The sequence below is a fragment of the Micromesistius poutassou genome (assembly GCF_964030765.1).
Source record: "Micromesistius poutassou genome assembly, chromosome: 17".
Lineage (NCBI taxonomy): Eukaryota > Metazoa > Chordata > Actinopteri > Gadiformes > Gadidae > Micromesistius > Micromesistius poutassou.
In genome coordinates this window covers 10,543,810-10,563,395 of record NC_140287.1, presented here as the reverse complement: position 1 = coordinate 10,563,395, position 19,586 = coordinate 10,543,810, and the positions used below count along the sequence as shown (strand labels likewise).

The following is a 19,586-nucleotide window of genomic DNA, read 5'->3' as shown; positions in this document are numbered from 1 at the left end:
GTATTCCAGAGTGTGTTGTGTAGTAGGTTGTTAAATTGTGTATTGTAAATAAGCCTTTTATAAAACTAGGTTAATAGCCTAATTATTAGTTAATAACCAAATATTTAGTTTGTGATTTCCTAAGATAACAAAGAGCTTTGCCCCAACTGTGTTTTGGGAGGAGAACAATGAAAAGGTCATCCGTCTATTATTGTCTTTACACAAAGTGGCGCGCGCCGTAGTGTTTGTTGACGCCCCTTATCATTTTTCACCTTGGCACAATCTTTAAATCCTGAAGCTTATGTGCTTAAGCGGTCCCCAAAAACACCATAGGATTTGTTCTCCTTTATTATGAAGATGAGAACAAGGATACAGAATATAACCTTCGTATCGCTAAAGCTGAGAGCATTCTATTAGGATAATATGATGAAAGTGGTCGGGTTTAGCGCCTTGACCTGCCGAATGTTAATTTTGGTGATGAAAAAAAAGAGAGAGAGGGTAAAAACGTAGCGTCGGAAAATGATCAAGTGAATAAAAGGCCAGAGTATCGACACAAGGAAGAATATTAATCTGTAAGAAAGGAGATTATACCGTTGTTGTTGTTTTTATTCTTGTACAGACTTAAGGGATATGGAAACACGGGCTTTATGCTCTCGTGTCATCCTGAGTAAAAAACAAGTTACATTGCATGTTAGTCGAATTAGTTAGCAAAAAACTAGAACAGAGACCTGAAAATCCGTTAGAAATGTTTAATTTTTTTTTCTACAGGATTTGATTCCTTTCGGATATTTTTCAGAATGCAAAAGCTGTGTGAAATCCAGATGTTGTGAGAAATATCTCCCATTTCAGAAATGGAACGTCACAGTTTGAATGTATTGTTTTCTAAAGGCAGAAGAGATTATAGCCTACCACAAAAGGTGCACACAACATCAGAGCACTTTCTAGTCTTCCCTCTCGTTTTCATTTGGACTCGTCCGTTTCAAGGAGCAAAACATCCAAACAATACAGCACAGACAGGGGGCGTGATTCTCTCAGCCAGATTGAATTTGAATAATGTATTTCTTTCCAGGACTGACTTAGGACATAATACACACCTTTCGAACACAATAATTTACATTTAGATGATAACAGATACTTGGTTCCCCTCCCATTTTAACAACAGCATCTCAGTGATGACACGCAAGATGGGGATTGCGGTTCTGTACGGCATAATAAGCAGCATGGATAATTTAACTTGAGCTTGACCACAAACATCAATCCATGTTCTCATCAGACTAATTTTCTCTTCAAATCAGAACCCCCCCCCCCCCCATGCGCTCGAACCTGTGTGGACAGCACAGAGATCACGCTCCATTGAGCAATTATTCACACAGTCCTGGACTAATGGGGCTCCTCTGGATGCACACACACACACACACACACACACACACACACACACACACACACACACACACACACACACACACAGCAGAGTGGAGAGTCAGTGGACCAACAGTAACGGCCCTATACAGACCATGTGGTTGGTTAGAGAGAGTGTGTGTGTGTGTGTGTGTGTGTGTGTGTGTGTGTGTGTGTGTGTGTGTGTGTGTGTGTGTGTGTGTGTGTGTGTGTGTGTGTGTGTGTGTGTGTGTGTGATGCGGGGGATCATCTTCAACTGCTTCACAACAAGCACAAACATGCCCAATGACGAACCCAGACTATGGTTGCAGAGATCTCTCTCTCTCTCTCTCTCTCTCTCTCTCTCTCTCTCTCTCTCTCTCTCTCTCTCTCTCTCTCTCTCTCTCTCTCTCGTTCTCACTTCCTCCCTCCCAGCCTAGGCTCCATATCAGGCAGATGAAAACATAACCTGTCACATTCCATCCCATTAAACCAGCTATGAACCATGTGCTCTATCACAAGGGGGTGGATGGGGTGAGGAGGAGAGAGAGAAAAGGCAACGCGAGAGAGAAAGTAAAAACAAGAGAAAGAGCAAGGGAGGGGAAGATGGAAGTCAAGTGCATCTGGGCTCACTCAAGGCTGATGCATTATTCACCATCTTTATGCTAATGTATTCGTAATGCTAAAAATACTGACAGATATAGGCCTATGCAGAGCCAACACACCGTATTAATGATCATGACCTGTGCAGAGTGTGTATTTCTATAGAAACACACTTGCAGAGGAAAAATAAAAACATCAGTGGGGGGAGGGGGAAGGCAGATCGACGTTTACATTTTGGACACGGTGTAGCCTACTAAAATGAAACGTAAAATTGAACGTGAAATCCTCTTAATATATGTGGCGCATTAGAGCGCTCCTGTGGCTGAGCCCCCCAGCCCGACTCTGTGTATTAGAGACTCGTGCTCTGAGCCCATCAGCTGCCATTTGATTTGTCAGGCACAGCAAGGTAATGACACAGACCCACTCACGCTGTCATTAGCCCTGCTTAATGCTGGGCGTTAACGCAAATGAAGCAAAGTTAAGTGCAGGCATTAGAGGAGCTAGGCCGGGCCAGCCTTTTATTTTGACAACTGTTGGCTACTTAACCAAGACATGGGCTGGAAGGTTGGAAGCATAGCAAGGGACTCAGAAACATAGATGTACATACAGTATGTTGTGATTACTACTACTAAATATAACGCAAGGAACCGAATATCTAAATAGAGCGACAGCGGCAGACCGGACAGAGCACCAGGGACCCCTAGTGGTCATGCACACAGGTCATCTTCCCAGGCTGTTCAAATCTTGCATGTACATTTGCTTTGTTCAAAAAATTGAAACTTTTAAAAATAGAAAAGCCATACAAATTTGGAATGTAAAACAAAGTATGTAATACAAAAAGTGTCCCCGCTTTTAGGAATTCATGCAAAGTTATGAATGTTATAGGTTGGTATTAGGTTGCTATATAACAATGGATTTCATGCAAGGCACAAAGCTGAATGAACATTGGGGCGTAGCAAATACATTTCTTCAAGGATTATTAGTCAACTGAGTCATCATGTGTGTCATCTGGTTTACTCTGGTTTTATCCAGTTTAGCAACAATATCGTTTGCCATAGCAACCTCATATTGCCTTTATTGACATTTAAAGCAAAGACAGGTAGATCATTTGTTATCCAAATTAACACTGTATTAAATCCACAGAACGTGTTATCTATGAGTAGATTATGAAATACGACAGATGATAGTTGTTGCATCCCGTTAACGTGGAGGAAGTACATGTCAGGCTTTAGGCAAAGAGGCCAGCAGGCTGGAGCCCACAATCTCTGCAACCCATTTGGACCGCGTTCAACCACACTGCTGCATCTCACTCTGCATGACTGCAGATTATTGTCCACGGAGAGGTGTGCTAAAGCTGGATTATCTACTCATTGGGGGTCCATTTGACCGGACGGTTGCGATGCCAGACCCACACGCCTCTGTATCTGTGGGTGTTAGCATTTGGTTCGGGGGGGGGGGGGGGGGGGGGGGGGGGAGGATGGGACTTGCGTCGGACATGACACCAAAAAACCTCTCATCCTCAGATTACAGTGGTTAGCCATCCATATATTTGGACAGAAAAATCTGTCATGAGACACACATAAAAAACACTGTACTTAGATACCTGGCCAGTCAAGTGGGCCGCTTTGTTTCACTAGATGCAAGGTTGTTGTTGTTCAAAAGGTAGTTCAGTGAAGATAAATCCACTGTTAGTAGATTGAAAACCTAAAAAGAAATGTACAGCTAGTGTTTCAATCAAATAGATTCAGTAAGATAGAGAAGTGGATGCATGGTGGTGTAGGGAGGGAGGAGGGGGCTGGAGCCGCCCTGACCTCGGGCCATCAGGTCATCTACTTCTGAACAGCCCGTATTTCCATCGGTTTCCTCGGTCAAGGTTTATGTGCGCTGCTATTCTGGAATCTGAAATGAAACATGAGGATGAAACAAGTATCATCGAATCAAACCAAACAACGTGAGAGGTCTGAAATGGGCCCTAGTGGGCCTTAAGGTACAGAGAGGTGTGTACTTTAGAGGGCTGGGGGAGTCTTCCAGACTGGGGTAGATGAGGAGGAGTCGGCTCCCTTCTGGAGGCAGACCCGCGGTTGGGAGGCCGCTCCCGGTCCGTCTAATGGGCCGGGAGGACGTCTCTGCCTGGCTGCTGCGAGCTCCCATGGTCCTCTGCTTCTTATCTGACATGGAGAATCAAAACCGAGAGAATGTCGAGGACGGCCGAGAGCAGAGAATCACAAATATATTCAACTCTTTTTGAAACCAATGGTTGTCTGGCATGTAGATGAAATCAAGAAAACATACCTCTTTTTCACATAATGTTAAACTCTGTTATCCTTACATTTCCAGTGGATATCTGGAGCATTCCAATGCATCGGTCCTAGAGACACCAATTACTTATTTTGCTTTTGAATATTGCTTCTATCATCTTATGTCTTTACACTGACAGGGCCTGCGACCGGAGTCAGATTCCTCTAGACTCGACCAATAGAGGCCGCTTCTGATTTTCAGAGACATGCGATGGACGCTCACGGCTGGACGATGTGTCGTGGCTTTGGCCGTCGTCAAGGTTACCCGGGAGCATGCCGTCGTGACTGGGGAAGTTCTGCAGCCCCATGAGGGGCGTGGCCCGCGGCACCAGCGGCCGAAGCCCCGGTATGCTCATCTCCCCGGGGAGGGGAAGGACCGCTCCGGGACACTGCGGTGGCACGGCCGGCGCGGCACAGAGAGACAGATGGAGACGAGACCAGAGAGGAGAGCTGGGGTTAGGATCACATAAGCAGATACTGCGCCTGGGTCATGAGCTGCCAGTCAGGGATCGATCTCGCTGGCTCCCTGTTGTATAAATCCTGTCTCCTCGATAGATATTGTGTTGTCGATATTGTGTTGCTGTATCTCAGTTGAATTAACAAGCCAGGTAAGATGAAGGAATTGTTGTTTTATGCTCAGGTTGTGAACATTATTTGGGAAATAACATGGAGGCTGTGTGAGAGTGGGCCCGGATGAGAGAACAGGCTGTGGGACGAGGGCCCACGCTATGTGTTGTTGATGTTGGGAATGGGGGGGGGGGGGGGGGCGCTGACCCGGCTAATAGGGGCTAAAGCCACTGGTGCATTATCGCCCGGGCACATTTCATCTAATCAGCAGGATGAAGCCGGCAGTGGGCTTAGGCTGTGTTTTAATTCAGAGTAGCACTACCCTCTCTCTCTCTCTCTCTCTCTGTCTCTCTCTCTCTCTCTCTCTCTCTCTCTCTCTCCCTCTCTCCCTCTCTCTTTCTATCTCTCTCTGTCTCTCTCTCTCTCTCTCTCTCTCTCTCTCTCATTATGTTGACATTAAATCAGTCCAACCAACAGTCTTTGATCGATGATGGGTCTTTCTGCTGCTTTATTAATATGTGCGGTTCTGTTTGCTGTTGTCCTCCTGACTGTGAGTGGTTTTAGTCGGATAGCATTACACATGATCAGGCCCATTAAGGGCTTTCACATCAGCGAGGTCCGCCCGGGTTTTAGGTCAGTCATATAAGAGAGCAGATCAGAGCTTCATTACGTTGTGTCTGCTTATGGCAGAGCTGGCCCTTTTTAATACCATCAAAAGATAAACATAGTGAACGACAGCCATCTAGTTTGGTATGATTCCATCCATGTTGTGCTCCTCATGGATTTGTTTTAAAGTTCAGGGTCTCACTTTATCTTCCTCACCACGCTTTACTTTTCTTTCATACAAACGATTGTATGTCTTTATGGATCCCTTATATCTGCTTGTGGGTATTATAGTAGAAGAACAAACCAAAAGGTGTGAATAGCTAGGGTTCTATGAATTCTGCTTTATTAACATGGCGCCTCTAGCAGAGCCTATAAAGGTGTGATACCGCTGGGACTGCAGAGAGCAGCTCCGCCTTGCTCCTCTCCTCCACGGTCACCGGCTCTCCATCCAGGACCTGCAGGCCGGGGAGACGTAGGACCACTGCTGGCCTGTGGAGAGACCGCCGGGCCACCTGGACAACACACACACACATGCAGGCACATACACAAGCACACGCACACACGCAGGCACGCACACGCACACACACACACACACACACACACACACACACAAACACATGCACAAACACACAAGCAGGCACCGCATACACACACACACACACACACACACACAAATCGGCACGCACACACAAACACACACACACACACAAACACACACAGAAACAGGCACGCAGGCACGCACACACACACACACACACACACACACACACACACACACACGGGTCAGGATGAGGGAGGTCTATCCTGTGACATCTGGTGTGAGTCGCTATTGCTATGTGTCGTCGTCCCCCCCCCTCGGGACCCTGGTCCCCAACAGTAATCCCACTGACCCGGCTGATAGCTGATAGCCGCTAACAGCTAGTTCCCTCCCAAGCCTCCCCAGCCTCACCCACGGTGACCTGTGCCTAGGGCGATGATCCAATGAGGGCGACTTGTGTGTGTCACCATCGCAGGTGAACCGCATTGACAAAAGAGGGAGACCTGTCTGAGGAGAGACGTGAGACGGGGGGTGAGGCGGAGAGTCCACCAGGGGTGACAGCGGGAGGCGTTGTCCCCAGTGTGGCCGTTAGCCTCCAGCCCCTGGCAGGATTAGGGGTATGGGGGCTGCTTTAGCGGGAACCAGGCCTCACCATCTGAGCACTGTGGGGCTGCATGTCGCCGGCCCGGAGCTTTGCCCGGGGCCCGACGGCCCAGGAGGGCCAGATGGCCGCTCCGCCCCGGCCAATGGGCCCCAGCGACGGATTTGTCTGTGATGCCGGCGAGAGCAGACGGCCCGTCGTGTAATCACTTAATTTAGAAACCGAGAGCGTGCCGTGTGTGAGAGAGAGAGCCTGATGCTCTCTGGACGGGTGGAGGAGGAACGGACATGAAGCCGCTCCTTGGTCCTCCACCAGAAGTTACGTTATGTTCAACATGAGCAGCGGCCTCATGATTAAACGGATAACATGCATATGACTTGTTAACGTTATGCAATGTTTTAATCGCAGATAATCTATATCAGTTTGGGCGTATTAATGTGAGCTTTGCGATATACAAACATCAGTCCTACTCACCGGGTTACCAATCACAGACAGCTCAATCAAGGACGGCAGGACTTCCAGCTTGTGCAACTCTGAGATATCCTGTGAAAAGACAACAGATGCAGAAGATGAAATGATACACACAGGGGGTCCCCGATGAGTGGCGGTGGTGAGGCGTGGTGGGCGACGCTATAGGGGTGATTTCTGTGGTTCATGTATTAATTGAAAGCCCCTCAAGGACCATCATTAGAGAACCCAGGGAGTGTCGACGGCAGGACGTGCAAATCACTTGCCTGGGGTGAGAAGGAAAGAGACGGAGAAGCTGATTACATGTTGCCTTGATTGTCCCCCCTCTGTCCTCACACACCGTCTGACCTTCAATCAAAGTTGATTCTACTTAATGCCCCCCCCCATGCATACCACCATGCGGTGATAATGATACATGATTACTATATTCCACACTGCAGTTTGCAAACAGAAAAGGAATAAGTAATACACCCACCGCTTGAGTGGAACACATTCTTAAACAGGGCACACATTTTGCATATGATTGAATCAGCGGGTGGTCGTTGGGTTAATCAGTTTCTATAGACACACACACACCAAGGAATAAGTGGGGAGAAAAGGCTGACTGTGACCTCGTTGGCCTCATCAGGAAATCAGCATTGTGTGAGGGCTTCTTCTACGGAGTGAGGGCTTCTTCTACAGAGTGAGGGCTTCTTCTACAGAGTGAGGGCTTTTTCTACAGAGTGAGGGCTTCTTCTACAGAGTGAGGGCTTCTTCTACGGTGTGAGGGCTTCTTCTACGGTGTGAGGGCTTCTGCTTGCGGCAGCACTGGTGAGAAATGGTTCCTCCAGAGGACGACCAGGAAGTTGAACAATAAAGAGGCCCACCTGTAACTTGTTCATGGCGAGGAACAGCTGGCGTAGCTGCACCAGCGGCTCCAGGTGGCTGAGCTCGCGCAGGCGGTTCTGCGCCAGGTGCAGCTCCAGCAGCAGGCTCTGACCCGCCAGGGAGCTCTCCCCCAGGGCCTTGATGCGGTTACGGTCCAGGTCCAAGGCCCTCAGCCGGGTCAGTCCCTCCAGGCCTTCCACCTGGCTGATGTCATTCTCTGCAGACGGGGTGAGTGAGTGGGGGGTGGGGGTGGGGGGGGGCGGGGATGGGGGGGGGAGGGAGGCAGGAAACACGGTCAAAGTAGTTGAGAACATATAAGTTGTCTTCAGGAAACAGGGGGAGATTGAAGCGGAATCTTGTTTAAGTCAACTGGAACATCGCATTTGTGAAGGAAAGTGGAACCAGTGGGAAATTGTGACAGGTTTGAGGTAATAAACAACATGGGATCCTTTTTGTTCCTTTTCCATCCCTCCCGAGATTGAAATAGGCATTTTCAAAAGATGTTTAAGAAAAGAAGCGCAGCCAAACAACTGAGGTCAGCTCAATTGACAAAAAACACGACAGGATAAAGGCCCACACAATCAGACCCCCCGCGAGGCAATTGAAAACAAAGTGTGTAATACTTTTCACCCAGCTCGCCGTCCACCTGGGCTAGATGTCTAAAGGGGAATGCACTCTCTCTGTGTTTGCCTTTTAACAGCCTCTGACACTCACACACACAGACACACACACACACAAATGACTTTCTTTTTTCCACAGGCTTTGTAAAGAAGGAAGGGGGGGGGTTGCTGGCACATCACCCATACGCACCTTGAAGAAAGAGTGCTTTGAGATTGGTGAGCCTGCTGAGCTGCAGATTGGCCATGTTGGAGATGCCATTGTGGCTGAGATGCAGCACCTCCAGGCTGGCCATCAGCGGCTCCAGGCCTCCAGGCGCCAGTGCCTCCCTTTGACCCAGCAACAGAGGGGAGAGAGGCCGTTTGTTCCCTGGTCTGTCTGGGGCTAAATGAGCACCCCCCCCCCCCCCCCCCCCCCCGCTGGCTGGACCTCACAGGTGGCAAAGGAACTCAACTCAAGGCAATCACAGGCGAGGGCTCGTTGGTTATTGCTTTTGAAGGATGAGCGGGGAACGGCGGCGGCAGAAGCTCCTGCGAGACGCCGTGAATAAACGCTCTTGAGAAATGACTAGAGGAAATGTAATTGCTTTGATTGGTGTATTGCTTTTTTTATCACTGCTTTATTTACTTACTTAGGTTTTTCTTTTTCGGGACAGATTCTCCTGCTGGCGGAATGCTTTTAGGATGGGATTACTCATGTATATGCCTGCAGGCTTAAAGGCTGATCCACTGGGGTCCGTATACTGGTCTCTTTAATCATATTTGGATATAGCAATATTAATGCTGCTTCTAATTTTACATAAATCAAAGAAAGTAATCCAATAAATACTCATTTTAAACATTGACGTTGCGGCTTTCAACCCTCGGTCCAATCAGCCCACAAAGGGCACTTTATATTTGAGGTCTAAAAGTCATCGGTGGATATGATACTGTTATGAATATTCCCTGGCTCAGATACTCAGCGTGCGTTGGGGCTTCTAAGAGCATGAAAGCCCAACAATGCTGCTGTGTTTCAGCCCAGTGGACCTCCTGACCTCCACAGGAATCTGGTTCCTATGACAAACATATTATCCCCCTGATAATATGTTTATTTGTTCGATCCAGAGAGAAATGACAGAGGGGCATCTCGGACCAAAAGGACAACAACTCAGGCCTCTGCAGCCACCCAGCACCTAATGCTGTCCCCAGTGCTGAGCACAGGCCAACACTGCCCCCCAATGGTGAAGCTCTGCCAATTCAAACAGCTTGTTTACAATCTACATTTGGTGGTCAATGGAAATTGCTGGTGAAACGAGACTAGGATGTGTGTGCGGTGAACTCATGCTGTATCTGACCTGCCTCCCTTGGCCGGGTCTGGCCGGCCGTAGCCACTGGAGGTCACCTTGCGGTGCAGCAGCTGTCTCTTGGTCAGGTGGGCCTTGCTCTTCTGCCGGGGCAGGATGGACTCGATGTGGTTGTGGTTCAGACACAGAGCCTGCAGGTGAGAGAGAACGACACTCAGACATGTGTGTCCTGGGGCCAACCCTCAGGGGGACCAGCCCCCCACTGTGGCGATGGACTGTACCGTGACGTTGGGCAGGTAGACCAGGCCGGAGAACGAGGTGAGGTTGTTGTTTTCCAGGTTCACGCTGCGCAGGTTGAGGAAGAGGTCAGCTGGGGTCAGATCCACCATCCTGCACACAGAAGCAGAGAATAAAAACACCTTACGTATTTGTTGGCCTCAATTTGAGTTACAACTCACTGAAGATACTGTTAAAATATGCGTGCCACATTCATTTGATTCAACCATCACCTGAAAGTCGGGCTTACCTGATGGAGCAGGCCTGCATCCTGAGGACCCTCATGTCCGAGTACTTGGAGTGACCCAGCTTCTCCGCCACCATGTCCGGCAACAGGCGGCCGCAGAACACGTCCTTCGCGTTCTTAGACTCGGTCACTTCCTGTGCAGACAGGAAGCCGTCCCCTCTGTTACTCTGTTCTCCATAGAAACTCAGGTGAGGACATGGGGGGGAGGAGAACAGGAGAAGAAAATACCTACCACTCCGACCCCATCCAGGGCTTTGAGGGCCGGCAGCTGGAAGACAACGTACATCCTGTAGTTCTCCAGCTTGTCCACTAGGGGGTTCCCGTGGAGATCAAGTATGATGAGGTGAGACAGGGCCTGGATGAAGAGCGGTAAAGTGCAACCCAAACCCAGGATTAAAAGTTAGCAGTCATCATTTTACAACAAAGCTATGCGGAGGGGAATCTCGCTGTTCCTCCTACAATCTTTAATACTATAACACATTTTGACATTTGTTCTATTTTCAGAGCGATCATTGTGAGCGTCATTCACCTTCAGATGGAAGATGTCTCTGGTGGTGGCGATAAGGTTGTTGCCGATGTACAGCTCTAGGAGCGAGCGAGCCCGCTGGACCCCGTGCATGGAGGTGATGTGGTTGTCCTCCACGGACAGGAAGTGCAAGTTGGGCAGGCGCTCCAGGCCCGAGGCGTCCAGACAGTGCAGCTGGTTTCCGTTCAGGCTCAGTTTGGTCAGATGACGCAGTTTGGACAAACCTCACGGGAGAAAAAGGACACTTTGATAAAACCCTGCTGGAAGGGTCATGATGGATGTGAAGTGTGTGTGTGTGTGTGTGTGTGTGTGTGTGTGTGTGTGTGTGTGTGTGTCTTTGTCTGTGCGTGTGTGTGTGTGTGTGTGTCTCTTTGTCTGTACATACGTGTGTCTGTGTGTGCCTGTGTGTCTGTGTTTCTGTGTGAATCTGTGTGTGTGTCTGTGTGTGCAAGTGTGTGTATGTTCTTTACGGCATTGAATGTCCCTTGCTGTCAATCAGCAAAGCAGTTTTTCAGTTTCTCCTGACATGTGATTCTCCATCTCACTCTGTGAAAGTGAAAGTGAAAGTGAAACTCACCGTCCATGCTGGAGATGGCATTGTGGTTGAGGGAGAGTTCCTCAAGGGCCAGGCAGTGCTCCAGGCCCTCCAGCTGGCTGAGGTCGTTGTCGTTGAACGAGGCCCAGCGGAGGTTAACCAGCTTATCCAGGTTAGCCAGCCTGGAGATCCCCAGCCCGTCTAGGGACAGGGCTGTGATCTGTGGACGGTACGTAGCGCTGAAGTTATCTCCTGTCATACTCTGTAGTACTGACTGTACTCACCAAGGAACGGAGATGTACGTGATCAAGGTTCCTCTGTTATGAAACAACAATGTTTTCCTTGCCCCTCGATAACAGGTCACTATACTAGGATACATCTGTCCACACTAGCGTGGCAAATTGAGGCGGATCACACACAACAAGCAGTGCAACGCCATGGAATAAGTTGCTAGTAAGGTAAAAAGCCTAGAGTGTGCACATATGTGTGTGTGTGTGTGTGTGTGTGTGTGTGAGTGTGACTATGCATATGTGTGTGTGAGTGTGTGTGTGTGTGTGTGTGTGTGTGGATAAGTGTGGATAAGTGTGTGTGTGTGTGTGTGTGTGTGTGTGTGTGTGTGTGTGTGTGTGTGTGTGTGTATGTGTGTGTGTGTGTGTGTGTGTATGTATGAGCGTGTGTGTGTGTGTGTGTGTGTGTGTGTGTGTGTGTGTGTGTGTGCATAAGTGTGTATAAGTGTAATTATGTGAGTGAGTGAGTGAGTGAGTGAGTGTGTGTGTGTGATTGTGTGTGCAGTCTACCCTGGCAGTCCAGCCTGGTTCGGGGGTGGCGTGGAGGGGCCAGGGGGGCGGGCTGAGCTGCACCAGTAGCTGGGCGGTTGACAGCAGGCTCAGGCTGCGGGGACACTCACAGGCCATACCAGAGTGGGTCAGCAGAGAGGCCTGGGGGCCGGACAGAGTTACTGAGTCTCATGTGTCCAACATCAGCAAACAACATGAGGCTTGATTAAATAAATAGCAACAAATAAGTTAATAATCTTTTCTAATTTCCTCTAGACTTCCCAGTTCCCACACAAATAATTTCTAAAATAAATAAGTGTACCAATATTTCTTTGAACTGCACATTAAATACTGCTCAGATCAATGCCATGCGATGTCCTGATGATTGACCAAGTGATACTTGACTAAGAAGCTGAGCTGTGTTCATCAGCTCCATCAATAAGTTGTTATGTTGTTATGCATTGACTCCACTGGACCTGGGTGATCCTGGAGCTGGCGGTGGTCTGCGCGGCTGCAGCCACCTCTTCCTCTGAGACCGGGACCTGGTCCAGGTGGGTCAGGGTCCCCAGGCGGCCCACCATGGTGGTCCTCACCGAGTCGGGCTGTGCACACAGGACGACAGAAATCCAAACCGTGGTCCATACAGAAATCATCCCATCAACCTATCGCTTCAAAACCGATGGTAAAAGTTGATACTTCGAATCCTCCAAAACCCCTTCTACAACCATTCACTTCAATTTAAATTAAATTAAATTCTATTTATATACCCCTTAATCACAGGTACAGTCTCAAAAGGCTTAACAGGCCATCTATTTGTGACCCCTCCCCTGTGACCCCGCCCCCGGCGAGCCTTACCCGGGTCCAGGGGTTGTGGCGGGCGTCCAGCCTCAGCAGAGCCGGGGCGTGCTTCCTCAGCACGGCGGCCTCGTCCCGCGCCCTGCTCAGCCGGTTCCAGCGCACGTCCAGGTTTCTCAGCCCACCCAGGCCCCTCCAGCCCTCCAGGGAGGTGATGTGGTTGTAGCTGGCGTCCAGGAACTCCAGGTTGTGCTGGGAGACGCACACAGAGCCCCGTCACATCAGTTCACCGTCCAACTGATCAGGTTGTTCAGGTTGTTCAGCTGGATGGTAGAATGACTGAAGGGTGTGAGTTCAACGACGATATCAAACTATGAGGGAGGTTTAAGAGGGATTATATGGAGGTTGCTTCCGGTGGGTGGGTAAACCCTCGCACGTCGGGTGGGTTCTATGAAAACTAGGCTGTGGCATGCTCACTGGCGTGCACAGACATGCTGAGCCGGCATGCGGAAAATTGAGTGTGTTCTCCTCATGGATAATGAAGGAGCCCGCTCTGCTTGTGAGTCTGACCATGTGGGAGATGTCGTCCAGCCGTGTGACCTCGTTGAAGCTGATGGTCAGGTGACGCAGGGCGCGGAGGCTGGAGAGCTCCTTCAGCTTGGACAGACCGCTGCCGTGCAGGTTCAGCACCTGTGGGGGGCAGACAGTAATACAGACGCTCAGGGGAGGGTGAAGCAGCCAATGTGTGTGTGTGTGTGTGTGTGTGTGTGTGTGTGTGCGTATTGGCAACGCAGTGGTGAGCCAGCTACATCATGTGAGGGTGATCCCCTATCCACGCTCACGGTGATCTGACTGAGGGCGTTGACTCTGGCCGCCTTCAGCAGGGTGCCCTCATCCAGACCGGTCAGCCGGGGACGTGGCTTCAGGGCCGGCTCCATGCTGAGGAGCTCCAGAAGAGGGGGGTGGTCCACCGAGGGGAAGAGGCTTGGGAGAGCCCCCTGCTGGGAAGCACACAGGAACACGTCAGACATTTAGGTTTTCCCAAGATTTTAGTCTTTCCTCTTTTTATTTAGAACGTCCCTCACCTCTATGACATATTCAAAGTAAACAATGTACTCTGGCAGGACCAGCTCATGGTCGAACACAAACCACTGGCTGGGTCCGTCTAAGAGACGACAGAGAGCAGAGCAGCAGTGACACCAGCGAGAATCATGGGGAGTATTTTGAAAAAGAGAAACATTTGAGGTGACGTGTCTGCACCTCGGTGGGACCTGACCCCGAACTCTGTGCCCATGTTGCGATACACCGAGTCGGCTTTGGGGTCCACAGGCATGCCCTCTCGCAGGTGGACGCTGCGGCCCAGGAACACTTTGGAGACGATCACGTGACCTACGACGTTAAAGACAGAATCCCCATCGGTTATGTTCAGCAGAAATACAAAACCAAAGGTCGGGGCGGCATGTGGCTCGAAGGTAGAGCGAGTTGGCTGGTAACTGGAAGGTTGCTAGTTCGATCCCCGGCTCCTCCTAGCGGGAGAGTGTCGCGGTGTCCCTGAGCAAGACACATCACCCTAACCGCTCCAGACGAGCTGGCTGTCGCCTTGCATGGTTGACTCCGCCGTCAGTGTGTGAGTGGTGTGTGAATGTGTGCATGCATGAATGGGTGAATGTTAGGTAATATTGTAAAAATAGTATTGTATAAATGCAGTCCATTTGTTGCAGAGGGGGCACCCACCCTGAGTGAAGGGCAGAGGGAGGCTTCGGGGGTCCTGACGTAAGGCGTGCTCCAGCCTGGGTGTGTCTGCCACGCTCAGGCTGTTGGACAGAGGCACGGCACGCTCTCTCCCCAACGCCTGGTGGATACAGACAGGCAGGAGCACGTCGACTACAGCTCACAACTTAACATAATGTACAACCACGAACCACTGCAGCGGCGAGGGAAAATGTACCTTGTATTGTTCTGCGCTGAGGAAACCTTCCTCCAGGATGTGCAGCATTTCATTCTCCTCGCTGGATCTCTCCGGGTCAGGAACGTAGAACAGGTACTCCAGCCAGCGCTTGTAGTTCTCCCTGAAGGAACGTCAAGACCCAAACATGCATCAGTGAGTGACAAGAGGTCTGCTGTGAGGTGTTCATCAATAGAGAAGACATTGTAACAAGGGACGATCTGATGATCAGATCCCAGCCCTGATCCACTCACGGTGAGAAGAAGGGAGTTTCGTCAGCCAACCGCAAGCTGAGTTTCTCCTCAAAGCGAAGCCTCAGAGCACGGTTGTGCACACGGGTGATGCTGGTGATCCGGAGGCCAGTGACTCCGTGGGCCTTGAGGTCCCCCGCAAAGAACCGGGACTGGATAAGGCCCTGGCAGGACATGAACCTGAGCAGTCCAATCACATGAGTTTAACCAAAACAATCGAGCAGTGATGCTTGATTGTTGATTGTGATTTTGTGAATCGATTGTTGATGATACACCAAACATAAAACACCACATTTGATTATTTGGTTTGTTTCATCAGTGGCAGAACCAGAAGAGTACCAGGGATCTGTGGGGCAGCCGTCCTCAAAGCGAATGTTCCCCACAGTCTGAAGCTCCATCAACAGGAAGTGGACCGTGCACTCCTTCCTGTGAGTGGCCTGGGATAACTCCTGCTTGTACCAGGCCTCGATTCTGCAGCAGAGATGTAAAGCACGTATTGTATGTTTGTGTCTAGGACAAAATATTGATGATGGATTATTATAAGACAGACATTATTTGCATACATAAGCCATAAACTGCATCTACATTTCTTATAAATATATATTCAGAAGAATATATATGTGTACAAAGAAATACTTTCTGTTAATTAATTATTAATTAATAATTTTGCAGTTTTATCAGTTGTAATTTTTTGCTTTTATTTCACTACTGTCCCATACTTGCTGCTGTAGCCCCCATATTTAACATAAAACCTAAAATCTAAAACATCATTATGCATCTGGATCTATTCCCTGACACCCCAAAAGCTCACTTTTCCAGTCTCCGTTCACACTGCTCCACGCGTCGGCCCAGTGCCTTCATCTTGCTCTGTATCTGGAGCTCCACCAGGGGGTCACTGCTGGAGTCTGTTGCAGGCTCCTCCTTCTCTCCTGGGTCCTCCTCCTCTCCTGGGTCCTGGGTCCTGGCAGGAGGCGACGGTGCTCGGACCTCCCAGGAGAGGGACAGCCTCGCTCCGTGGACCTGGACCTCAGACAGAGCCCTCTCCAGCTGAGGGGAAAGACCACCAGCAGTGGGGTGAGCTGAGAGGTCGACCACCATCTCCCAATGAGGCTCAAATAGAAGCTGAGCATTTTGTTTGAAAACTCAATGCTCCACAGTTCCAGGACGGAGATCATACATCTTTGATGGTGCGGCTGCATGCTCTGATCTGCTCCACTGGGGGCTTCCAGAGGGCCTCCTTCTGCTCCGTCAGCCGGTGCCCCGTCTCCCTCAGGTTCTTCTGGGCCGTGTGCACACGCATGTTGTAGTACATCATCTTCTTCATCACCGTCGTCTGGGGGAGGGCATGGAGGGAAACGGCATGCGGGCGAACCGAAAATAAAGTAACAAATGAATATTGAATGACTTTTCAAAAAAAAAGGAAAACCTTGTAGGATACCGCTTCGTGTCTGTGTGCCCGTTTAATAAAACGTACAATTGATCGCTTCATGTTGGAGACAATAGAACTATGATTATAATTAATTACGTTATAAATATTATTATTATATTATATAATAGTATATGAATTGGAATAGTAAAAGAGAGACAGGGAAGGAGAGAGAGAGAGAGAGAGAGAGAGAGAGAGAGAGAGAGAGAGAGAGAGAGAGAGAGAGAGTGCGAGCGAGAGAGAGAGACTAATGGAAGTTCACTGCTTACCTCAGCAGCTTCCTTCATATGCCTGCTGGAGACGTTGTAGGAGTCCAGCCGCTGGAGGCCGGGCATGTGGTACAGGACATGGGTGGAGTAGTTGCAGAGCAGACACACAGGGTTGGCCACTGACTGGGAGTCCTGCAGTCCCAGGGCTTTCAGAGCGGGAAGGTTGGCCAGGAAGGTTAGCTCCTGCCGAGCGCAACGAGACGGGAGCCCGGAATGCAGCGTTAGTGGGGGTCTTTGTATCTCAGGTGTTTTATTGTCACCCGAGACCACCTTCTCTGGCTTTGAGTACAAAGAGCTGAAATTTGCATTTGATTCTTCAGCATTTTATTAGTGTTTGGTCCTTCCTTAAGAAGGATGGCTGGTCATCGAGTGGCGAATTGAGTCCCAGCTCTGAGTGCTACTGGGGTTGATGCCCAGCCTGCGTTAGCATTCTGGAGCTAGAGGCCTCAGCGCTATTCATCTGTGTTCTGAATCCAAGATAAGAATAAGAGTGTCCTCTAAATGACTCAGGAGCACCAAGCTCTCTAACAAAGGGAAAATGGAGCATCATTTGTGTTGGAGTGGAATATTTTAGTTTTACAGTGCAGTAGAAATGTAAAAGGCTTGATTGACAGGTATGTGTTTTGCATCGGAATAGACGTATTTCAATTATATGAAAATGCTATGAGTAGAGACATGTAATATTGATAGAGGAGTGAAGGAAGCACAGTGGAGGTACATCACGTAATGGACCTTTTTTGGTTGTTCTTACAAAAACAATCATTCTGCTGCATTGTGCTGGAGTGATATGCTCGAGCACAAGCGAGATGCTGAACATATCATCTAAATTGATTATTTTCTCGGCCCTGCAGCATAATGACTATCAGAAGGAGACTTTTTGGAAGGCTTTTAAAATTGAAGCATGGCTTGTGATGAAAATAAGGATTGTAAGAAGATGAAAATAACATAGAAAATCATCTTGCTATATCTGTATAACTACATGTTGGTTCTTCCTCGGACACAGAGCTTTTGTTAAACATATAAAGTTTGTTGTAGCAAGAAAATCTTAAAAACATAAACAACATCCTAAAAGGCAAAGGACATATTCTATATTATAACAACAAGGTTGTTTTTCTACGTGAGGTTTTAAAGGGTTGAATGGTCCGGTTAGCCAAGCAGAGGAGATCAGAACGCTGGAGTGACCCCTGATGTTTCCCAAGGTTTTTCAAATATACCTTTTCAGTACCAAGGGAGTTGTGAAGAATTTCTATTAAAATCGAATAAAGCCAAACTTTTAGGTAAGCAATTTAAAATATATTTTTTTCCTGACCTACCTTAAATGAGGCAATCTTGTTCCCAGACAGATTCAGATCTTCAACGTTGATATTGGGATCAAGGCTGTGCCCTTCATAAAAATGTTGTACAAAATTTTGTTTGGGTTAATTCTATTACAGCATGATCAAATCAATTGGGAAGGAATGCGGGTATTTACCTATTTTTTCAATTTTGTTGTCAGCCAGATTTAGTTCTGTGAGTTTTTGAAGAGTATTCAAACCCTTTTTGTAAAACAATCAAGAAAAACATGTATCATCAGCTTTATGTCCAAAATGCATTCACAATTATAACAATAAATTCTGACGGACAGAGAGCAGGGCAGATGGACTACCTCAATGCAACAGATATCGTTGTTGTTGAGCCATAGCACTTGCAGATTAACTTGTGACTCCAAGTTCTCTATTTCCCTGATTTGATTGTCGTACAGGTAGAGCTTCTCAAGCTGAAGGCAGCTCTGCAGTCCATCGATCTTCTGCAAGAAGGAGGGTTTCACATTGATGAGACTCAAACCATACAGGACTAAAGTGATGTTAGCAGAGCCTATGAAACAGAGACATACCGTCAGCTGGCATTCAGCCACCCAGAGTTCCCTGAGCAGCGGGCAGCCCTCCAGGCCCTGGATGTGGCTAATGTTCTGGCTCACTATTGTGAGTTGTGAAAGCTTTGGGAAGAGCGAGAGACCGACCATGCGGGGATAACCTGAGAAGAACACTTCCAGTGACGCAATCGCGCTGAGTTCGTCCGACATCTTCTCAAAGGAAAAGCCGTTTGCCCTGCACTGTTGGTCATGCAAAGAAGTGAAACAACATTTAGTGATATAACAGATTGACACAACAGACTATATGACAACTGATATAACAAAAAGGACAAATATATATTTGTTGTAGAATAGATTATTTATTCATCAAGGTGTCGGCTACAGATTTTAACCTTTCTATTGATATAACAGGCTGATAAGCAGTCAGAATATAGTTCTACAGCTGACACAATATTGTATTATGTATGCACACATGAAAAAGTAAAGTGTGGATTTGAACTCACCAATTGTTTAATAACCTCATCGTCAGAAATGACCTTCGGCTTTTCACTTGACGTCATTGTTTTCTGTCCTAAAATTCATGTCATGACGTCACCAGTTGAGCATTGTGTTGATGGAGGCACATTAGGAGTAAGAAAACATATTAAATATATCAGAATTGATGTGTCCTGGCACATTTCTTTAGTCTAAATGGCGTAAACAATGTAAACATGCACACCATTTAAAAAATGTAAAATGGTTGGAAACAAATAAATTGCAAAAAGCAACCAAAGCAAGCAAACAAAAAGCTTATTCAATAAAGTTTGAATGCATTTGAGATAAAATATAGAATAGCTGAGCTGTTCTGATAAAGTGTGTGTGTGTGTGTGTGTGTGTGTGTGTGTG

General features: G+C 48.2%; 1 protein-coding gene across 1 annotated transcript; it reads right to left on the bottom strand.

Annotated features, from left to right (window-relative positions):
• Positions 1 to 3,187: 3,187 nt before the first annotated feature.
• Positions 3,188 to 18,911, bottom strand: lrrc9 (leucine rich repeat containing 9; the record flags this gene model as incomplete). The annotated part of the gene is made up of 32 exons (XM_084481735.1): positions 3,188 to 3,224; positions 3,965 to 4,127; positions 4,480 to 4,645; positions 5,816 to 5,941; positions 7,043 to 7,111; positions 7,903 to 8,120; positions 8,714 to 8,850; positions 9,855 to 9,994; positions 10,085 to 10,193; positions 10,330 to 10,460; positions 10,559 to 10,681; positions 10,856 to 11,076; positions 11,430 to 11,607; positions 12,185 to 12,325; positions 12,640 to 12,765; positions 13,019 to 13,210; positions 13,529 to 13,648; positions 13,801 to 13,956; positions 14,044 to 14,123; positions 14,219 to 14,347; positions 14,693 to 14,810; positions 14,907 to 15,027; positions 15,158 to 15,334; positions 15,494 to 15,625; positions 15,966 to 16,027; positions 16,142 to 16,201; positions 16,332 to 16,487; positions 16,850 to 17,032; positions 18,163 to 18,233; positions 18,321 to 18,384; positions 18,495 to 18,635; positions 18,723 to 18,911. 32 exons carry the CDS (start codon positions 18,909 to 18,911, stop codon positions 3,188 to 3,190), a joined length of 4,236 nt encoding a protein of 1,411 aa, XP_084337861.1.
• Positions 18,912 to 19,586: the final 675 nt, after the last annotated feature.